At 41.0% G+C, this 21205-nt stretch overlaps 1 protein-coding gene across 1 annotated transcript in view; it reads right to left on the bottom strand.

Annotated features, from left to right (window-relative positions):
• Positions 1-5389: 5389 nt before the first annotated feature.
• Positions 5390-21205, bottom strand: part of cachd1 (cache domain containing 1) — a 196661-nt gene continuing 180845 nt past the window's right edge. Inside the window, exons 25-28 of the mRNA XM_041208876.1 lie at positions 14981-15142; positions 14301-14378; positions 11471-11572; positions 5390-7125 (exon numbers count right to left, since the gene is read on the bottom strand). Coding sequence (XP_041064810.1) covers positions 6884-7125; positions 11471-11572; positions 14301-14378; positions 14981-15142 — 584 coding nt within the window. The 3' untranslated portion in view covers positions 5390-6883. The remainder of the gene's footprint in view (positions 7126-11470; positions 11573-14300; positions 14379-14980; positions 15143-21205) is intronic.

The raw sequence follows: 21205 nt of genomic DNA, 5'->3' as shown, positions 1-21205 counted from the left end.
AGTGACATTTGAGGCTGTAGCATCTCCTAATGGTCAGGTACAGTGGGTGCCCAACCCCTTAACTCCAGAGCCTTAAGGGCCAGGTGGCCAAAGAAAAAAAAGGGAACAGAACTAATTAGAAACGTATCAGGAAAAATACACCAATGGTCCAAGTAATACAGATGAACAAAAAGTGAGTACCATATTTTGGTATATGGGAGAAAGCAGGAGATGGTACTATGCAGGGACAACTGGAACACTGGATGATTTTCCTGTGTTGCCCAATGTTTGTGGCCAATGTAGCACCCCTGTTGAAGTCCCAGGTGAGATCAGTTAATTTAGCTCAAACTAGAAACAGAACTTGAAAATCCTCCTGGTTTGTACAGTTCAGTTCATCAATGGGCAGTACATTTAGCAGCTGAACAATCAGATGAGCCCTCTTTTTCCATCTTTATCAGAAACAATGCATATCAAAAACAAACTCCAAATATAATTTACTGTTTGTTTTTAATTAAAAGATATCATTTCCAGTTTTTAAGGTACAAGTGTAAAATTACATTGAGGATATTATAATAACTGAGCAGGATGCCATCTATTTTTAAGATGAAACAAGATTAAACTGATATTTATTTATAAACATCTGTAAACAACATTAAATTATGGTTCACTAAAGCCCAATGCGACAAGAATCCATTTCTGGTCCCAAAGACATGTAAAACGAATGAAAATCAGCAAAATGCACAATAACCATATAATCTATGCATCCAACTGTGTTTTTAGTAATTATTTTCCCACTTTTCTTTCCTCTCATAGAATAGTTACAGCACAGGAGGCTATTCAACCTGTCATGTCTGTGTTGGCTCTCTGAAGGAGTGAAGGTGCTTTTACCAGGGTAGCATTCGACTTGCTCACCCAAGTGACTGTTCTCTTGCATGAGGCTACAATGCTGACAGGCCACTTGAATGCAGAAGGCAGTGCAGCTAATCTTGATTCTGCAGACATCCAAAGGCCATTGGATGATGGATAGCGATCAGAAAAAGGAGCCATGGCTGATTTCTGGTCTCCTTAATCCTAAAGGAGGTTAAAGCCAATTGTGGCAATCTCACCATCATTACAGATAAGCCAACATAGTAAATGAGAGATCAAATCTTGGACTCTTTTTTTTGTCATTACTATGAAGTATCACACATGACAATATATTTCTCTCCTAAACCAGCAGTACAGCAGTGTGCAAAATTATTAATTCCAATACTATCTGCACAGAGAATTGAATAATCTATCACAGAAGTTTGGATATTCTATTTGTCATAGGCTACGAGAAATTGAGTATTTAATTATCCATTCACTAAAAATTAATTTTGTGGACAGGAAACACTTAAAACTCCTGGGACCATCAGAAATGGACTTAGTTATACAAGAGCATAGTGATGTAAAGAATATTTACAAATGTTTTTGATAAGCTTATGCAGAATTTTATAAGTGAGTCTGAAAGATTAAATTTATTTCAATTTAGTCATACCTGTTAAAGTAAATCCATCCTTTCAAGGTTCAATATTCATTAAACTACTTATATAGTTTAAATGTTAAACTAAAATAATTAGCTTGGTTAAAATCCCACCTGTAACTTTTAGTTGGCTTTTTGATCTCTTAATTTTCTCCCCATCTTTCCTGAAGATGCCAACTCTTGTTGGCATATAATGTATGGACACTGACAGTCCTCTGAAACCTCACCTATGTACATGCAGAAGTCTAGACTGTCAACATCACTCAGCTATTCAGCCCGCAAGAACATCAAGGCTGAACAAATCCTATGCTCACTTGACAACTCTGCTTTAGCATTAGGCAGCACTATTTACCAAGAAGTCTGGCTGATTTTCCATACCCTATCCAACATATTGCAACACACAAGACACCCATGCCAACTCAACATTTTGGCTTTTCAAATGGTTGGAAGGATTCTGTGAAAGATAAATTGATTTGTGCTTATTATTTTAAGTGACATTGGTTTTATTGAATGCTCCCAAGAGAAGCATTATGAGCTGATGGCCATTTGAATTTGTAAACAAATAGGAAGAAAGGTTAGCTAGAATTTCTAAACACAAATATAAAGAAAGGTTAGCTTGAGTTTGGTGGCGGGGTGAATGGAACAGTGAGCAATTTAAATAATTTTGAATATCAGCTAAATTTTTAAGAAACTTCATTAGGAATGTTGGGTTGGTATTCTTTGGAAAGGAGCGTTTTCAAAAGCTTTCAAGATTCAGGACTTATGCCTTTGCATTGAAAAACTGCAAATGTCACTATCGTTTAAGGGAGGGAGAGAGAAACCAGGCAACAACAGCCCTGTCAGTTTAACATCAACCGTGGGGAAGGTACTGGATCTGTCATCAGAAATCAAATGACAGAACACTTAGTTGATCAGAGTCAGATGGATTTGTGAAGGGTAGCACATGTCTGACAAATGTATTTGAATCTTTTGAGGTCAGGAACATGCTGGATTGGGAAGTGTCCACAGGCACTGTCTATATGGACATCCAGGTAGCATTTATCAGGTGCCACACATGAGATTCGCAGCATAAATCAGAATGCATGGAGTTAGAGTGAATCTTGTGGCATAAATTGTTAGGAATAAAGTTTTTGTTCTCTCATGGCTGGATAATTAGCTTGTGTGTGTATATATTATACCAAATACATTCCTTCCTTTAAGTCATTGATAAATAGTTGTATATCAGTTTGCAGATGACACAGTAAATTGTATGGACTCCAGCAGTAAGTTACAATGCAACATAGACTGAATGAGTAGGGAAAACTATAGCAGATGAAGATCAATGTGGAGAAGAGTAAGGTCCAAGTTATACAAATTGGAATATTTTCTTAATGGTGAGACTTGGTGCTATAGAGCAGCAAAGGAGTTTAGGTGGTCAAATATACATCACTAAAAACTAACATACAGGTTCAAAAAGTTATCAAAAAAGATTAATGGAATGTTGGCTTATATTGCAAGGAGATTGGGAAAAATGAATAAGTGATGCTTCAGTTGTCCAGTATTGGCAAGACCATATCTGGAGTATTGTGTTCAGCTTTGTGTACTGCGCTCAGCTTTGTGTGCTACATCTTAGAAAAAATATATTTGCCTTGGAAAGGGTACAGATTCACCAGAATGCCGCCAAGGCTTATGAGAACAGGTTACATAAACTTTGCTTGTATTCCCTTGAAAATGGAAGATTGAGGGGTTATCTAATCGAGGAATTCAAAATGATTATGGCATTAGATAGGGCAGATGCAAATAAACTACTTCCCTCTGGTAGGGGAACCCGAAACAAGGGATATAATTTTCAAATTAAGAGTTTGGTCTTTCAGGAGTGAAATCAGCAAGCATTATTTCACACAAAGAATAATGGAAATCTGAAACTCTGTTCCCTAAAAACACAGAATCACAGGATTGTTATGGTGTAGAAGGAGGCCACTGTGTCTGCACCATTTTAACTTAATGCCAATCTCCTGCTTTTTCCCCGTAACCTGCAAATTGTTTCTATTTAAATAATCATCTAATGCCCTCTTGAATGCCTCAATTGAACCTGCCACACTTCTAGGCAGTGCATTCCAAATCCTAACTACTCACTGTGTGAAAAAGTTTTTTCTCACCTCACATTTGCTTCTTTTGCAAAACATTTTAAAACTGTGCCTTCTGGTGCTTGATCCATTTATGAGTGGAAACAGTTTCCCCCTATCTACTCTGTCCAGACTCCTCATGATTTTGAAAACTCCTATCAAGTCTCCTCTTAGCCTACTCCTCTCCAAGGAAAACAGTCCCAACTTTTCCAATCTTTTCTCATAACTGAAGTGTCTCATCCCTGGAACCATGGAACCAAAATGATGTGCATGCTGGGTCAGTTGAAATTTTCAAGACTGAGACTAATAGATAAGGGTATCAAGCAAGATGGAACAAAGTCAGGTAAATGGAATTAAAGTACAGATCACATATGATCTAAATGAACGGCAGAACAGGCTCAATGACCTACTTCTAAGTGATCTGTTGGAAGGGAATTCAGAGAGTTCATCCAGACAAATTTCTGGTTCCAGGGCACAAGTTAAAAGGGAATTGTTTCTTCTGGCCAATGATAGGCTGAACAATTAAAACCCACATGTACAGGCCAGCTAACAGCTTTTGTGTTTACTATATGTCTGCACAAGGTACAATGGCTAAAATGCTGTGAACCATTACAGAAAAACAACTCTGCAAGCTCAATTTTTAATGATATTTTAGGAATGGACCCATAATCCTGGGAACCAAGGATAATATTTCAGAGCCGGTTTTGTATTATAAACACTCCATATAATAGACAACCAAGGTAACAAGTTCAGGGATAATGGAGGAGGGAAGACAACTGAGCAGGAAGGAACTCCGCACACCCCCTTATCAACATTACTATCTCAACTCAGAATGTTGCCCTTACACATCTTTGATCTGATGTAGAAAAGCAAGGGGGAAATGTTACAACTGATTAAAAAACTTGGTCAACAATCACAAATGGAGCATTACAGCCACAACCTAGTTCCCTTGCTCTGAATTGGAAAATCTCTCTTTTAGAAGGAAGAGTATGGGGAACAAGTTAAACAGCAGTTTCTTAGAATCCAGTAGTTGTCATATTTGGAAGCTTGTTGTATGCTTCCTTACAGCAAACCGACCATAAATCTTCAAAAGGCAAACATCCAAATGCAAATTTGCATAGTTAATGTTTGATTAGTGTCAGCCTTGGCTCAGTGGGTGAATTGACATTTTTGGAAACCTTTTGGATTGATACTGAAAGTTGCAGTGCAACTTCAGCAACTCTTGTTATCTGGGCTAAATTCTTGTGATGCTGATAGGGGAATAACAATCTAGTGAGTATAGGAGACAGTGACCATGCATTCAGTAGCTGATCAGTAGCTGAAAGGCCTAGATAGAGTGTACGTGGGGAAGATGTTCCCATTAGGAGAGACTAGGACCTGAGGGCACAGCCTCAGAGTAAAGGGAAGACCTTTTAGAACAGAGATGAGGAGAAACTTCTTTAGCCAGAGAGTGGTGAATCTATGGAATTCATTACCACAGAAGGCTGTGGAGGCCAGGTCATTGAGTGTATTTAAGACCGAGATAGATAGGTTCTTGATTGGTAAGGGGATCAAAGGTTACGGGGAGAAGGCGGGAGAATGGGGCTGAGAAACTTATCAGCCATGATTGAATGGTGGAGCAGACTCGATGGGCCGAATGGCTGAATTTCTGCTCCTATGTCTTATGGTCTTATATTAAAGGCTCACTATCTTGTGAAAAGTGTTTGGCAAAGCTTTTTACAACTATCTCAATAGCATTTGAAAGTGATTCACATCATAGTCTTGTAGGTTTGTAAACAAAAGAATGCCAAATACTTTTACATAAAGATGACTGCCTTTAATTTTGGAATTCAACTATATCATCCACAATGAGTAAAATCTATTTTCTAAGATTTTAATTGTTTAATAAGAATTTACAGTTTAAAAACGCAGGAATACAAATAATTATCACTTTAAATTTTTAGCGACTGTAACCATAAAAAATAAAAAAATTAAAATTTACAATTTCATAAACAATTTTTTTTTAGGTCAATCCGGTTGAAGAATGTGAATTGTACATTAACCATGTATTTACTAGTGTCTCCCCTTCCCTAGACTTCATGTAATTATCAGCAGCAATGAGTTTTTTTTATATTAAGTGTAAAATCACATCTGACTGAACGAGAAAAGACCACTAAAGAAATTAATCTACACAGGACACAGTTAATTAAAAAATTTGCAGCACTGATTGCTCTTCAGGTCATGCTTGCCTATGACCAACTTCACCTTAGAGCTGTGAAGTCAATTGAAATCTCTGATATTTTAAAGCGTTCCACTGCACCACAAATATTTAACACAAACATTCCGTAACAGAATCTCATTCCAGACTGATCTTGTAACATTGCCATTTTACAATGGCAGCTACAGGTATCATTTACTGCTTTACTTAGAACAGTAGTACTAATAGAATTGCCTAATGGCTATTTGTACCATGACTTTGTCCTCACCTGTGATCCTGAGTGGAAATAATGTATTAGGGTTCCATTCATAGCCTTCCCAGATGTGGGCTGTGAACCATGCTGGGAATTGGTTCTACTCTCCCACTTCTACCTTTCAAAAAGGTGGCTTGGGAACTCTGTTAAGAGGCAGGCCTATCCCAGATTCCAAACAAGCGAGAGCATTATTAAAATTAAAACTAGTGGGCCAATGATTTATTTCTCTTCCTGTGGGTAAGTACTTGCCCTCTATTTATCAAGTCCCCATAGTGAGGTGAATGAAATCAGGGTCCCACTGCATGCAAAATCAAATTTGCGCGTCTGCATCGCTTGGTATCTTCTCAAGTGAGCCTGAAGCAAGACACAGGTTGAGATTATGACCTTAAACAAAAAGTTAGTAATTCCTCTATTCTGAAAATGTTTTTGCAGCTCATGCAATCAAACACAATGCATTTACAAACTTCAGTTTCTCTGTGGATTCAGGTTAAATTCTTAATCACTACTCATGTAGCTTTGTTCAATCTTCATTCACAAGCTCTTCTGTAATATCATCGACAGAAAAAAAACACCAGTTCAATTTTCCAGTCAGTTTTTAAAAATTGTTTCCTACAGTTGATTTTTGTTAAAAAGTTCAATAAATAGTAGAAAAATAATCCTTTATTTAAAAAATCTGAGATGCACTGTTAACACTTTTACAATTCCCATCAAGTTGTTTTGATGGTTTTTAGCATTCCTTTGAAATCCAGGAAAAGTTTTCACCACCTGACTCGAAACTAATGATTTAAAAAAAGTTTTTGCAATTCTGTGATTGTAGCTTCCAGTGAATGGGGAGCACAAGTGGTTCAGCATTCTGCATCCACTGTGTGGACTGTAACTGCAGCTTGTAGGTGATGGCTGTGATGGAGAGAAGGATGGTGATGAAGGCGGTAATGGTGAAATTTGTGACTTAACAAAGCAGCAGTCTGAGGTGGAGTGTCCAACTCTAAATCTTCTTCATGGTTCCCAACATCCACTCCAGCGGTTAACGGGTCATTATTGCATGGTGGATTTTCACTGTCCTCCTGAGGGCTCATGGTACTATATCCTGCCAATGAGTGCAAGTTTATAAAATTACTTCTTTTTAAACAGATCAGTTATTGGCATACATTTCCATTTTCTGAAACTGCAATTATGTTGTTTAATTTTAAATCCAATAATTTTAATGACCTAGCTTTCTATTTACAAAACTGCTCAGCTATGATTGAACTCTAATCGCTACCTCCCTCTGCAGATGTCACCGTGAGAGGCATATCCCTCCAATGAAAAGCTTTAGGGCTGAGGACTGATAATCAGTACAATCACATCAAATGCTGCAGAGAGAGAACTGGTACTATGAGTTTTCCACTTGCCGATGAATGTCAATGGGCTTACTGATCCAGCAGGGATCACAGGAAACTGAAGCCAACTGCAGTGCATTTTGACAGCAGTAAAATAAGTGAACACAGATCAGGGTATAATTGTTTGTGTGGCTCAGTATCACAGTGGGCACTGCATTCACTCACTGAGTCTGATTTTTACCACTTCACCTCCATCTTAAGACACAGAATTTTTACAGAACTTACCTAACTCAATGCAACAATATCAAAGCACATTCTAGGTCGGAGTCAGGGCGGACAGTATAACTTGTATTTGAACTGATCTCTGACCTCTCCTCTTTCTAGTAACATGTAATTATTAAGGGATTTTTAGGGTAGCGATTGAGCCAACCTCTGAGTACCTATATTCCATGCAATATTTTCCAAGGACACGAAATAACTAGGACAGATTTATCTCAAAATGGTCATCTTAAAAGCATATGAGGAAGCTTTGTATTTTAAATGCAGAATAAGGGCATTTTTATATCAAAGGTATCTGAAATGGATAGCTGTTTACAGAAGTTGGTTGGAGGGGCAGGGTTTGCTGTCAGATTGGAGTTATACTGCTGGCCCCATGCACAACCCCATTCATCAAAACCAAATGACCATTTTATTTTAGTATTAGCAGATTGGTTAACATTAAAATATTAAAAAGTAAGACTTTACAGATTTACAGGCAAAACTTTATTTTGCACTTGCTGCATATATATCATAGCTTTTATGAAGTTGAAACCGAGAATGGGCGGAATTCTTAGCACTTTAAAAATAGCTGGGTCCATTTCTGGGTCCAAACCCTGCACTTTCCAGCTGTGTGCCCACGGGCACGATCTTACAAAATGGTCACCTCTGCGTCAGCCACCTAATTATGGACAGTGCAACCTTGGGCGTTCTCTGAAAATCTTGCAATTTTGTTAAAATAAACCGTGGCTACAGCCGCCAAACCACCCACCCTGGATGAAAATCCCTCCGCAAGGTGGCCCATGGCCACAGCTGTGGCTCATTGAATGCCATTGCTCTGGGTGGAGTTTTGGGGGAGGGGGGGCCAGAGGTGGCCATAAAAACAGGGGCCTCTCGGCAACACCCTCCCCGCTGCTTCCCAGCTAGCCACTCGTCAGCTGCAGGCACCTGCTGGGATTCGGCCTCAGTGGGGGGGCCTGCCAAGAAGTTCCCAGTGGCATCCCCCATCTGCACGCTATGGGGCACCAACATATGCAAAGTGGGTACCTGCTGCTGCCGGGTGAGTAGCTGCTTGCTGCTCCCACCCACCTCAGGTAAGATCGGCCAGAAATAGGAACTTTGAAGAGTCATGTGGACTCGAAATGTTAACTCTGTTTTTCTCTCCACAGATGCTGTCAGACCTGCTGAGTTTTTCCAGCATTTTTTGTTTTTGTTTCAGGTTTCCAGCTTCCGCAGTATTTTGCCCTTACTGTAAAAGTAGGAACTCGTCTGTCCATCGACCCAAAGACCTCCAGCTCTCGCCATCAAACTTGCTTCAGAGGGGCAGATAAGACTCTGCCCAATATCTCCTGATTCAATTTGGCCACCTTCATGCTACATTAAATCGGATGGTTGGAAGCCAACATACAGTATGCAACCTGCAATGTTGCTGGCTGAGAAGGTCCTATCTTTTGTTAGGGAGCATGTTGAGTGAGGCCACAGAATGGCAGGCTCAGTCCCTCATTTATTCACTGTCCTGAGTCCTTGGTCTAAATCTTGCTGCTCACAAGAAGCATGGAGCATAGGCTGGGTACTTGCCTGCAAGTTAAGGAGGGACATTGCTAAGGAACTTCTGTGGCTTTTCCAGTAACTAGTTGAAGAACAGGACTGATGGATGCTTGGATCAAGGACACCCATCTATCGAGCCAAAGGAAGGTTAATCATGAAACAAGCATGGAGAGGAAAAGAGAAAGTGAATCATTTGCAAACTATCACTCCATTTCCAACCTCTCTTTACTTTTCAAAGTTCTTGAGCTTGTTGTTACCTCCCAAATTCCTGCCTATCTTTCTCACAGCTCCATGTTTGAACCTGGTTTTTACCTGCCACAACACTGAAATAGTTCTAGCCAAAGGTACAAATGGAATGGTATGCTATGTGACTGTGGCATTTATCACTCCTCATCCTTTTTGCCCTGTCTGCTGCCTTTTACATGGTCAACGACACCGTCCACTTCTAGTGCCTCTCCCTCATTACCATCTGAGTTGACACTGCCCTGTTATCTGTCCATTTGCATGTTCTGAAACTCTTCTCTTTTCTCCCCACATCACTACCATGAAGTCCCTCAAAGATGTATTCTGGACCCCCTCCTTTTTCCCATCAAAATGCTGCCCCTCAGCAACATCACCCAGAGTCACATTAGCTGGCCTAGACAGTAATGCCCACATCCCATTAATGACTTTAAAAAAAAAATTAGGTTTCACATATACATTGACAACACCCAGTGCTACCTTGCCACTAGCTTGTTTGTTCCCTCTTGTGCTTTTTTTGTCGTTAAATTTCTTGACATCTAGTCCTGGAAAAATTAGGGTGCCTGAAATTACTGTCTTCAGCCCTGCCACAAACGGGCACTGATTGCAATACCCTCCCTGGACACTGTCTTAGGCTGAACCAGATTGTTCACAATCTTGGTATCCTATTTGACCGTGAACTGAGCTTCTGAGCCCATTCATCACCAAGACCATGCATTTCCACCTCTGTAGGATCATCTATCTCCACCTGCCTCAGCCCATTTGCTGCTGAAATCCTTACTCACCCTTTTTACCTCCAAGCCTGTAACTCTTCTGGATGGCCTCCCATCTGCCACTCTCCATAAACTTAAGCTCATCCAAAACTCTGCTGCCCATATCTGAACTTGCACCAAATTTCAGTCATCTTCTGTTTGCTGATCTACCTTAGTTCCCAGTTCCCAAGCTTTTCAAATTTTCATCCTATTTACATCCTTTTATGGCCATATCCCTACCCACTGTGCCCTCTCTCCAGCCCTGCAATCTTCCAAGAAGTTTACAATGCTCTAAAGCTGGCCTTTTGGTCTATCCTTCATTTCCTTCTCCTTACCATTGGTGACTGTGCCTGCAGCTGTTTAGGCCCTAAGCTCTGGAATTGCCTCTCTAAATGTCTATGTCATGTCACCTCTGCCCTTCTCCTTAAAACTCACCATTTTGATAAAGCTTTTGGTCACCTTTGACTCGATCAGGTTTTGTCCAATTATATTTCTGTGAAGTGCCTTGGGACATTTTACTGTGTTAAAAGTGCTTAGTAAATGTTGTTGTTAACACATACAGTTTAAAAAGAAGTCAGCTCTTTTGGTGACTCAGTAAGTATCGTGTTGTGATATATACAGCCACACAGACCAGGAGATCCACAACTCTACTCCAGTTATGAGTAAGTGCTTCCGGGAAAGGAAAAGAGAATATTGAAGAATTATAATTGTCAAGTGCATAAGAACTAGTACCAGGAAAACTTTTAGGCTCAAATGCACCAAAATCATTGTAATTTCCTCATTAAATAAACAGTTTGAATGATGCATTTCCTACATGTATCGCTAAAACAATTATCGAGTTTCTCTCCTCTTTAACTCAAACAACATCTTGAAATATTTGCTCCTTTTAAGCATAGATTTCTTAAGCACTCATAAAAGCCTAGCATAAGAAAACTAAACACTGTCAAACTCACGCTGTTACAACAGCTCCTATTCAAGGGGGCTCTGGACAGTGTTGCTGCATTATATAAACAAAAGTCCCCACAGAATATTTTTAGCAAACTAATACCAAAAAATGGTGAGGTGTTAAAATAAAGAAACAGCAGTACAAGAGATGTTTATCTCTCATGAATTTTTCTGGAGATTCTTTCATGCATTTCAAAATAATTCATTTCTAGTTTTGACTGGAGTTCAACATCAATCACAGCCCACATAGATAGGACCAGTTCCCTTCAGACAGAAACAGGATCATTTTTAACTTCTGAAATGTTAAATACTGTTGAGAAATGAATAAGCTTTTTTCCGTCCATCAAACGAAATGCAAGGCCATTGATCTTACCATGATCACTCTCTGTTCCCGATCTTCCCCAGTACCGGCGCCTGCGTTCTGGACTGTGTGCATGTCGTTCTATCACAGCCGCTATAAATCTTGTGTTACTGACTATTCAAAATAAACAAATTATAAGTACAGGCAATAATTTTCTCTCCCCAATGCATATTTCTAAATAAGAGAATCTAAAATTTTGAGTTCATATGTTTGGGTGTTGGGGTGGGGAGGAAGGGAAGAAAGAGTTCAAATGAACTGGTAAATTTGATTGAAGGAGGTATTGGTCAGGCATTGATTGACTAGTTCCAGAGGCAGTACATACTTTCAACCTACAGTTCCAGTCCCAGCAGACAGTGTACCCTAGGGCATGGGAGAGTTGTTAATTGTTAAGGAGTTCAGCAAGCAGGACTGTGGCAATACATGGCTGTGACTCTGATAAAAGTGGGAGGGGCAACAGTGCTCTTCGTTCAGACTGAACTTATTTCATTCTTTGGAGAAGAGCACAGTTGACGTTTCGAGTCCTCATGACCCTTCAGCAGAACAGTTCTGTTGAAGGGTCATGAGGACTCGAAACGTCAACTGTCATGAGGACTCGAAACGTCAACTGTCATGAGGACTCGAAACGTCAACTGTGCTCTTCTCCACCGATGCTGCCGGACCTGCTGAGTTTTTCCAGGTATTTGTGTTTCTGTTTTTGTTTTGGATTTCCAGCATCCACAGTTCTTTGCATTTATTTCATTCTTTGTCTTTGCAGCTTCCCATTCATGTTTTTCCATCATTTTTCCTTATCATGTTTTTATTCTTCTTTCTCAAATTTACTTTCATTTCTGCTCCATTCTTTTTATGTGTACGGTTATTCAACTTTGCAGCCTGTCCTTTGGGCATTACTTTTGCAAATTAAGTTTTTAATATTGCTTGGAAACCTACTGTGTAGGTGTCACATTTCAACAAGTAGGGAGACAGTAGTTGTGCCATAGTAATGTCACTGGACCAGTAGTCCAGAGGCCCAGAGTAATGCCCTGGGGACACGGGTTCAAATCTCACCATGGCAACTGGTGGAACTTAAAATTTAATTAATAAACTTGTTGTAAAATCCCATCTGGTTCCATTAGGGAAGGAAATCTGCTTTCCTTATCCAGTCAGACCTACATATGACTCCAGACCGACTACAATGTGGTTGATTCTTAACTGCCCCTCTGAAATGGTCTAGCAAGTTAATCAGTTCAAGGGCAATTAGGGATGGGTAACAAATGCTGGCCTTGCCAGGGATGCCCACATCCCATGAGAGAATAAAGAAAAAAATATTGGTTTATTGCTGAAGGTTTTTGTTTTAAAGCCATTTAGTTGGGGCTTTAGTTGGAAGAACATGGGTTTCAAGAGATCAGAACGTAAATGCTGGCCTGGATTTTACATTGTGAGGAACAAATGTCGTTCACTGTCCACTACAATTACAGCTGTCCACAAACTTAATGAGCTTTTGTGTAACAGCTATTAGAGCTCCATTTCAACGCAGTGGCCTCTACAGGAGACCTAGTACCTACTCAAACAGGGAAAGAACTGTGTGTCTCTCCATCAATCAGATTGAAAAATCATTATTGAGACGTGCAGAGTCTAAAGCAAGTGAAATACAGGGAAAGAAAGATGGGATTAAGAGAAAGAGACGAGACATAAAGAAAAAGTAAAAGAAACATTTATTTTCATATTTTAAGAAATCAATAATAATTAAAATCAGGAGTGACATTCCTGAATATTAAAAGTAAATTTTCAGTGCCAGTGAGATTGCTTGGTAGTAAGAATTAACACACCATTCAAAATTCACTTACACTTGAATGGAAAAGCCTGAACTTTTGCTGGCATGTTTAATGGGCATCTATTAGTTATATATTGCAGCTTCTCACTCTTCCACTTACGTGAATGTTGTGTGTCTCAGCTAAGTAGCAGCATTGCAAAGCTTGTGGGGCATGAGTGCAAATCGGACAGCAGCTTTCTGATTTCCACATGTAACTGCACATGCATGGATGCTGGAAGTTGCTGATTCACTCTTTAATAAAGGGGGCACTGATAGCCTCACCATTATTCCTGCAAATCCAGACCAATCAGCACTGATTTTCTACCTCTGATCTAGCCTAGAAACAGGGGGTCAATTGTACCAATGCCACGACAGCCACAGCTGAGATCAGTTAATGTGTCACTAACCAGCATTGAGCTTGGTCAGTTCCAAGCACAATGATTCCATTTAACAATTTGTCTATCAGGGAATGTTGCTTTTAAAATTTTAGTTGAATAGGTATACTTTGCCGATCATCTATTAGTACACTAATTTTCCAATAGCTTTATAAAGGTTTTCTTCTTCTCCTGCAGACACCAGTTGGTGCAGAGATACAGCTCCATGGGTGACAGATACCTTCCTAGATCTTACTCTCAAGTTCTCTTTGTGACTGTATCTAAACTATTTCATAATGGAAAACCCCAAACAGTTGTCAGTCACAGTCAAGTGTGGGATCCTGAATGACTTTTCCCCTTCCTGGCCTCGGGAGGCCAAGACCCTCTTCACCACCTCAGGTGACATAGTTAACTCAGCACCGATCAGGCATGGAACCTTAGGCCTTCCTGCTCTATATAGTTTGGTATCCTAATAGGTAGGAATTATCAGAAGCACCAGGGAGTGCCCTCTCATGTTACAACTGAATATTTTCTTCTCACCTCCTGCATGACAGTTAAAAGGAACTTTGCTCTTGTTGCCCTTTCAAAAGTTAGTAATTGAGTCATTTTCACTGGAAAAATAAAACGTTTTAAGAAATCAAAATTTCCTTTTATCATCACAACAGGATGCAACACTTACTGATGCCTCGGTCCTCGTGACTATCTTCATCCCGCTCATCTCGATCATTTTCCAGGTTGGACATTCGCACAGACATCTCTTTTTTCAAAAAGAAAATTTAGATGAAGATGATTATTTTGAGCATATTTGCACATCACTTTTTCCAATCATCAATTTTTATCCTTTATTTACAAAGCGGTTAGGACTTCTTTCAGCTGCCAATTCTCTTCACCACATTAAACCCATTCTGGGAGCAGTGCCAAATCCAAAGGGCATTTGAGATATCGTAACACAAACTATGAAATGGAAGAATTCATGGAGTTACATCAAGGGAGTAACCAGGCAATTTTATTGCAACAGTTGCCTTACAGAGCTACCTTTTCCATAGCCCTGACTTTGGTAGCAGTCAATCTTTTGCTTTACGTGGCTCAGTAGTTCACCAGGTAGTGCCATTCTATCATGGAATAACTGAATTCCAACATGCCTTAAAGATGATGGATGGAATATTGTTCTACTTCGGTTACTTGGTTTCATAAGCTATGTAAAGCCTGCCCCTTTGTTCCTACCAAAAATTGTTTCATCCATTATATCAAACATTCCTAACTGAAGTTTATGCACATTCTAGAAGTTGCTACCTTCTGGAGTTCATCATAAACACTTTTTTACTTCACAATCTTGGAAAGGTCAGTTATATTTCTTACCTTGTGCTGCGAGAGGAGACATGTGCTGGTGACTTCTCCTATGGATCTGGTGTCGATAAGCATACACTGCCAAAACAAGCACCATGATGCACCCCATGATCCCGCCAGCCACGGGTCCAACTGGAGCACTTTTGATCATGTTCAGTGCTATAACCTCATCTCCTATAATTAGAAAGGTTAAAAAATAAAACCAACAGGTTACTTGATTCTATCTGTACAGGAGTATACATTGAGATAACAGCTTTGATATAAACACACAATTGAGCTTGAACCCAATAGTGTTGCTGTTGATCAATATGTCTTGAAAAAATGGAACATCTGGTAGCAGATATCTTATTTTGTCACGTGAACACAAAGCAATACTAATGGCAGACAGGGAGAAGCAGCACCCCAGAACTTTGGCAGTCTTCCCACTTTAGCAACAAAGGAAGAAGATGGGCTCAGTGACCCATAACTTGAAGAACCAGTCTTCATCTTAGATGGAGTAGCACTGAGCTGAGCACTGATCAGCACTGGCTGATGTCGGCTAAAGACAGTACTGGAGTCAGCTGTGCTGCTCCCATAGTTAGGAACCTGCTTGACATTCACTGTCTAGGTTCACTGAATTATGGGGCTGGACTTTCAATCCCGGATCATTCTGTGTCCTGGCCCCATGCTGCATCAGCTTCAGTGACACAATGTGGCTTTTAAATGCAAAGGCTCTAATTGGGCCAGCCGCGAGTTCAATGCCCAAGTAGTGGTGCCGGGTGCTGGCTGGAAGCAGGAGCTATTCCTGGAGGGTGATTTTCAAAGGCAGGCGGTAGCCGTGATGGGCTGCTGTTGCTTTAAGGAACGGAGCAGGCAAGAAAGTAGAGGACTAGCAGCCTTATGGCTCACTCAAATGTCCAAACACTCACTTAGTCCACTCTGCTCAAGCAATGGCAATTTTGTGCCATAACAGGAGTACTTCAGTTTAACTATGATTTTAAATCAGCAGCCACAATGAATAATGGCTCCCTGCTGTGTACAAACGTGCCCCAAACCACTGATTCTTCCTCTTCTTACCTTTGAAACGTGGATTCTGCCCCTCTCCAACCCATTAACAAGCTCTTCAATTAACTTGCTCTGAAGCTTCAATTGAGGCGTGTGGATTGCCAGCTCCTCCTATCCTCCCTTTTAAAATTGCAATGCAATCGGAATCGAGGCATCAGAAGACTGACAAGAGTGCTATTTTCAAAGCATACCTGCACCCATCCTCGTCCCCACGGGGAACTGCAATTCCAGCCCAAAGTCACATAAAGTGAGGCACAGGACTGTAGCTGGTGATTGTGGAAATCTTTGCCAATAAGAACAGGCTTCTTTGGGAGAGGTGAGCAACAAAAGAAATTTAAATTATTGCTAAACAAAAGAGACATGCTGTCAAAGCTTTTCATCTCGCACTCATCAGGACAATTTGCAAGAATACCAATGGTAAAGGTAACAACAATTTATACTGTATGAGAAGAGAGTGCTGATTGTTTGGCAAGTGGGCTCTGATAGAGAGAGGCGTTGCCATGGAGAATGCACCAGAAATCAGTTAACAGCCAAGGTTTTGTTCAAATTCAACTCAGTCAGGTCGATTCTGATTGGTCAAGGCATTGCCATGAGGAATGAACCAGGAAATGGTTGTCCTGCAAACTTTTGTTTATTTGTAATGCATGGATGTGCTCCTTCCATCTGCAAAGGACTGCCCTGTGAATACATATAGCTTCTGACATGTGTAAGTGAGCCACATTGCAAGCCCAACTTTTTTTTTTATATTCATGGGATGTAGGCTTCGCTGGCTGGGCCAGCATTTATTGCCCATTCCTAATTGCCCTTGAGAAGATGGTGGTGAACTGCCTTCTTGAACCGCTGCAGTCCATGTGGTGTAGGTACACCCACAGTGCTGTTAGGAAGGGAGTTCCAGGATTTTGATCCAGCCACAGTGAAGGAACAGCGATATATTTCCAAGTCAGCATGCTGAGTGACTTGGAGGGGAACTTCCAGGTGGTGGTGCTCCCATCTATCTTCTACCCTTGTCCTTCTAGGTGGTAGTGGTCGTGGGTTTGGAAGGTGCAGTCGAAAGAGCCTTGCTGAATTCCTGCAGTGCATCTTGTAGATGGTACACACTGCTGCTACTTTGCATCTGTGATGCAAGGAGTGAATGTTTGTGGATGTGGTGCCAATCAAGAGGGCTGCTTTATCCTAAACAGTATTGAGCTTCTCGGGTGTTGTGTGGAGCTGCACTCATCCAGGCAAGTGAGGAGTATTCCATCACACTCCTGACTTGTGCCTTGTAGATGGTGGATAGGCTTTGGGGAGTCAGGAGGTGCGTTACTTATCACATGATTCCCAGCCTCTGACCTGCTCTTGTAGCCATATGGACTAGCCATATAGTATTTATATGGTTAGTCCATTTTAGCTTCTGGTCAACGGTAACCCCCAGGATGTTGATAGTGGGAGATTCAGTGATGGTAATGCCATTGAACATCAAGGGGCAATGGTTGGATTCTCTCTTGTTGGAGCTGGTCATTGCCTGACACTTGTGTGGCACGAATGTTACTTGCCACTTGTCACCCCAAGCCTGGATATTGTCAAGATCTTGCTGCATTTGGACATGGATTGCTTCAGTATCTGAGGAATCGCGAGTGGTGATGAACATTGTGCAATCATCAGCGAACATCCCCACTTCTGACCTTATGATGGAAGGAAGGTCATTGATGAAGCAGCTGAAGATGGTTGGGCCGAGGTCTTAAATTGTTTTTCAGTGTAATTCTTAGCACAATCAGGATCATTTAGGAAGTGCTGTCCAATCGCGGAGTCATATCTAATGTTGGACACTATGTTTTAAGTTTTGCAAGCACAGGCTGGTTGGGTACGGTCTGTACTTTTCCTGTTGCGAACAGCCAAAGAGACTTGCTGTTTGTACAATCTGCCACTAGTCATTGGGACATATAGCCCATCAAACTGGTACTGGGTACACACACCGACAACATGCGAACATTATAAATTAGGCTGCAGCCAGTCCTGCAGATTAATCCTGGAAAGTGATGGTGATATTAGGCTGTGTTGTGCTCATCGGTGAATCAATGTTTGATAGATTTTAGCATTGTGTTTTCTCTATATGTGCAATGTTGACAATACACAGGCCAGCTGTTGACAGTGGGCCAGGAACAAGCATCACGCTTTAGCTTTTTTTCTCCCGTGATTCAGTCAAAAGAGAGAGATTTTCTAGGGCAGGTTCACTTGCTATAATGACCACATTGATTGGATAGCAAAGTTTTTTTTTGTCACCACATAAGTGAAATAGACTAATAGTTGTTTAGTAGTACGGAACTTGAGTATTGCTGAAAAAAAAAATATATCTAAGCTTTTCATTTTGCACTCATCAGGACACTCCCAAGAATACCAATATAAAGGGGAAAACAACAATTTATACTGTATGTGAAGACAGTGTTGATTGGTTGGTAAGTGGCATTGCCATGGAGAATGCACCGCTAATGGTGACTGACAGTTAATTGCCAAGCATTGGCAGCCTGACCCTGATTGGTCAACGCATTGCCCTAAGGAATGAGTCAGTGCATGGCTACCACTTATTTTGTTTGGCTGAAACAGGAGCAATGTGTGTATATATTCTTTCTGCTGTAAAGAACAGGGCCTTGTGTGTTAATATGTAGCTTCCAGTACATGCAAATGTGCCACACAGAGCCTGGCTGACAATCTTAAACAGGTGGTCAGCGTAATTCTTAGCACACTGAGGATTATTTAGCAAATGTTGTCCAATTGTGGAATCACATCTAATACTGGACACTGTTTTTTGAGTTTTGCAAGTACGGGCTGGTTGGGTACGGTCTGTACCCTGCTCATTGTGAACAGCAGCTGGAAAATGCTGTTCAGTCTTTGGGACATACATACCTAGCATCACACAGGCACTGAAATTCATATACCACATTATTCATTTGTGCAATAGGCAGAATGTCTTTTTGGCTTGATGGCAGCATCCTGTTAGTGGCGAATACAAATCATGTTGCTCCTGCATAGTAGCAGCGTGAAACAGCTGGCTTCACCTGTTGCTCAATTTTTTTTTGAGATATCTTGCCCTTCCAGGATAATCTAAGGTAGACTGGGCACTTCTCAGGGACGAAAGTGATGGCCTTAGGTCCATTTATGAGTTTGCATGATATAGAGAGCGAAATGATCTGATCAGGGTAGCCATTATGCTGCAGGATGCCTTTGATGTGCCCTATTTCAGCATCAAGCTTGCATGATGAGCAAATGGCTTGGGCCCTATTTACATGGTTGCCAATAAGACCAATCTAATAGTGTGTGGAACTGTAAGGATCCCAGCATGTGTATTAGCCAGTGAAGGTAGGCTTGCAGCAGACTGTGGTAGAGAACTCCCTGGCAGATTTCTCAACTAGTACATCAAGGAATGAGAGTTCATTTGATTGCTCCATTTCGTAGGTGAATTTAAGCACAGGATCGAGCCCATTAAGACATGTAAGGAAATTGTTACATGCAGTAGAAATTTAAATACATCAAACGTATAATTCACATATCGGAAATATGCGAAGGGTAGGATGTTAGGTGTCATTTTATCCAAGACACGTTTCTCATGGAATTCAACACAGATATTTGACAGAGCTTGGGTTAAAGGGTATCCGAAGGCAACACCATGTATTTGGGCATACATGGGCCAGAATTTTATGTTCGGTATGTGGGCGCGTGCCCGGCATGCCCAAGCATAATATGAAGCGCTATATTTCGTTTGGGGGGCGCACCCCGGGGTTGGCTGTGCACCTGCTGACAATTAAAAGGCCTAGTAAGGCCATTAACAAGGTAATTAATTTGAAATTTATACTGCCTGTCCAACCCAACAGTTGGTGGGCAGGTGAAAAGGCCATGAGCAGGATGGGGTTCCCTAAAGCTAATACACATTAAATGAAAACTTTATTTTGAAATTAAAAACATGTCCCATTTCATGTGACACAGTCACATGAGGGGAAATGGTTTATTAAATTTTTGTCTTTATTAATTTTTTTTAAAAAGCATTTCAATCTCTCTGAGGCAGCTCCATGTCTCAGGGAGAATGAAGTGCTCTTTCGCGGGCATGAGCGAACTGCGCACCAGGCCCGCTCTCCCTCCTCCCACCGTCCGCATGGGTAGCGCTGAGCACTGCCACTCACAATCCACGCAGGGCGGGCCTTAATTGGCCCACCTGCATGAAATTGCAGAGCAGAGCCAATCGCGTGAGGCAGTTGGCTTCACGACCACACCTGCCTGCTCCCGCCGAAAGAAAAATTCTGGCCCACAGTGTCATTAAAACTGAAACTCAACTGTGTGAGTACAGAGTTTGTAAGTTTAATTAATATCGATTCACACAAAGATGGCGGGTCTCCATAATATAGTGCTGCAGCGCAAATACCTATGGCTTCCTTAAGTGGAACATTGGTGAATAGGCTAGCAATGCCAAACGAGTACATGGACACCACATTGCTATTGATATGCAAATCCTGCATGGCCTTTGCAAATGTGAAGGAGTATTTCACCGTGTATGTGGAAAACTTGGTCAAAACTAGTTGTCACAATTCACCCAATCATTTGGCCAATTCATGTTGTGCAGTACCGGTATTAGATAAGATGGGGGGTACTTTTGTGTGCCTTGGGCAGCCCTTTCATACGCGGACAAGGCGAACTGTGAGGACAAACCCTGTCATATATATCGTGCAGTAGGTCATCACTCTTACACAAGTCCAGCAAGCGTTTTTTTAAAGCTTACTTTCGAGAAAGGCTGTCCGGTCATGTTGAGCGGCAGGTCCAAAGGATACAAATTTGGATCTGTCATTAAGAATGGCGTGCATTTTGTTGACAAAGTCATGCTCGTTAAGGATGGCTGTTCCCATTCCTTTGTCAGGTTTACTGATGTATATGTCCAGATTAGCCTTAAGACCTTGCTACTTTGTAGGACGTTCGCATTGTGTGTGAAAGTCAGACAGGTCGTTCAGAATCCCACAATATGCATGCGCTAGATCAGTTTGGTGTACTTTCAAGGATTTAGTGTCTTCAGTGGATACTGGTTTGTGGTGGAATAGTTGGGAGTAGGGGAGCTCATTCTCAGCTAATACCTCTTCCTGTTTGATTTGAGATGAAGGCACACCAAAACTGAAACCATGCGCAAGAACAAACTCCTCGCTTTCTGAGAGTACATGGTCAGAGATTTGTTAG

The sequence above is a fragment of the Carcharodon carcharias genome, chromosome 16 (genome assembly GCF_017639515.1).
Source record: "Carcharodon carcharias isolate sCarCar2 chromosome 16, sCarCar2.pri, whole genome shotgun sequence".
NCBI classification, from domain to species: Eukaryota; Metazoa; Chordata; class Chondrichthyes; order Lamniformes; family Lamnidae; genus Carcharodon; species Carcharodon carcharias.
Note: the sequence above shows the minus strand (reverse complement) of the source record. Positions and strands in the feature narration are given on the sequence as shown.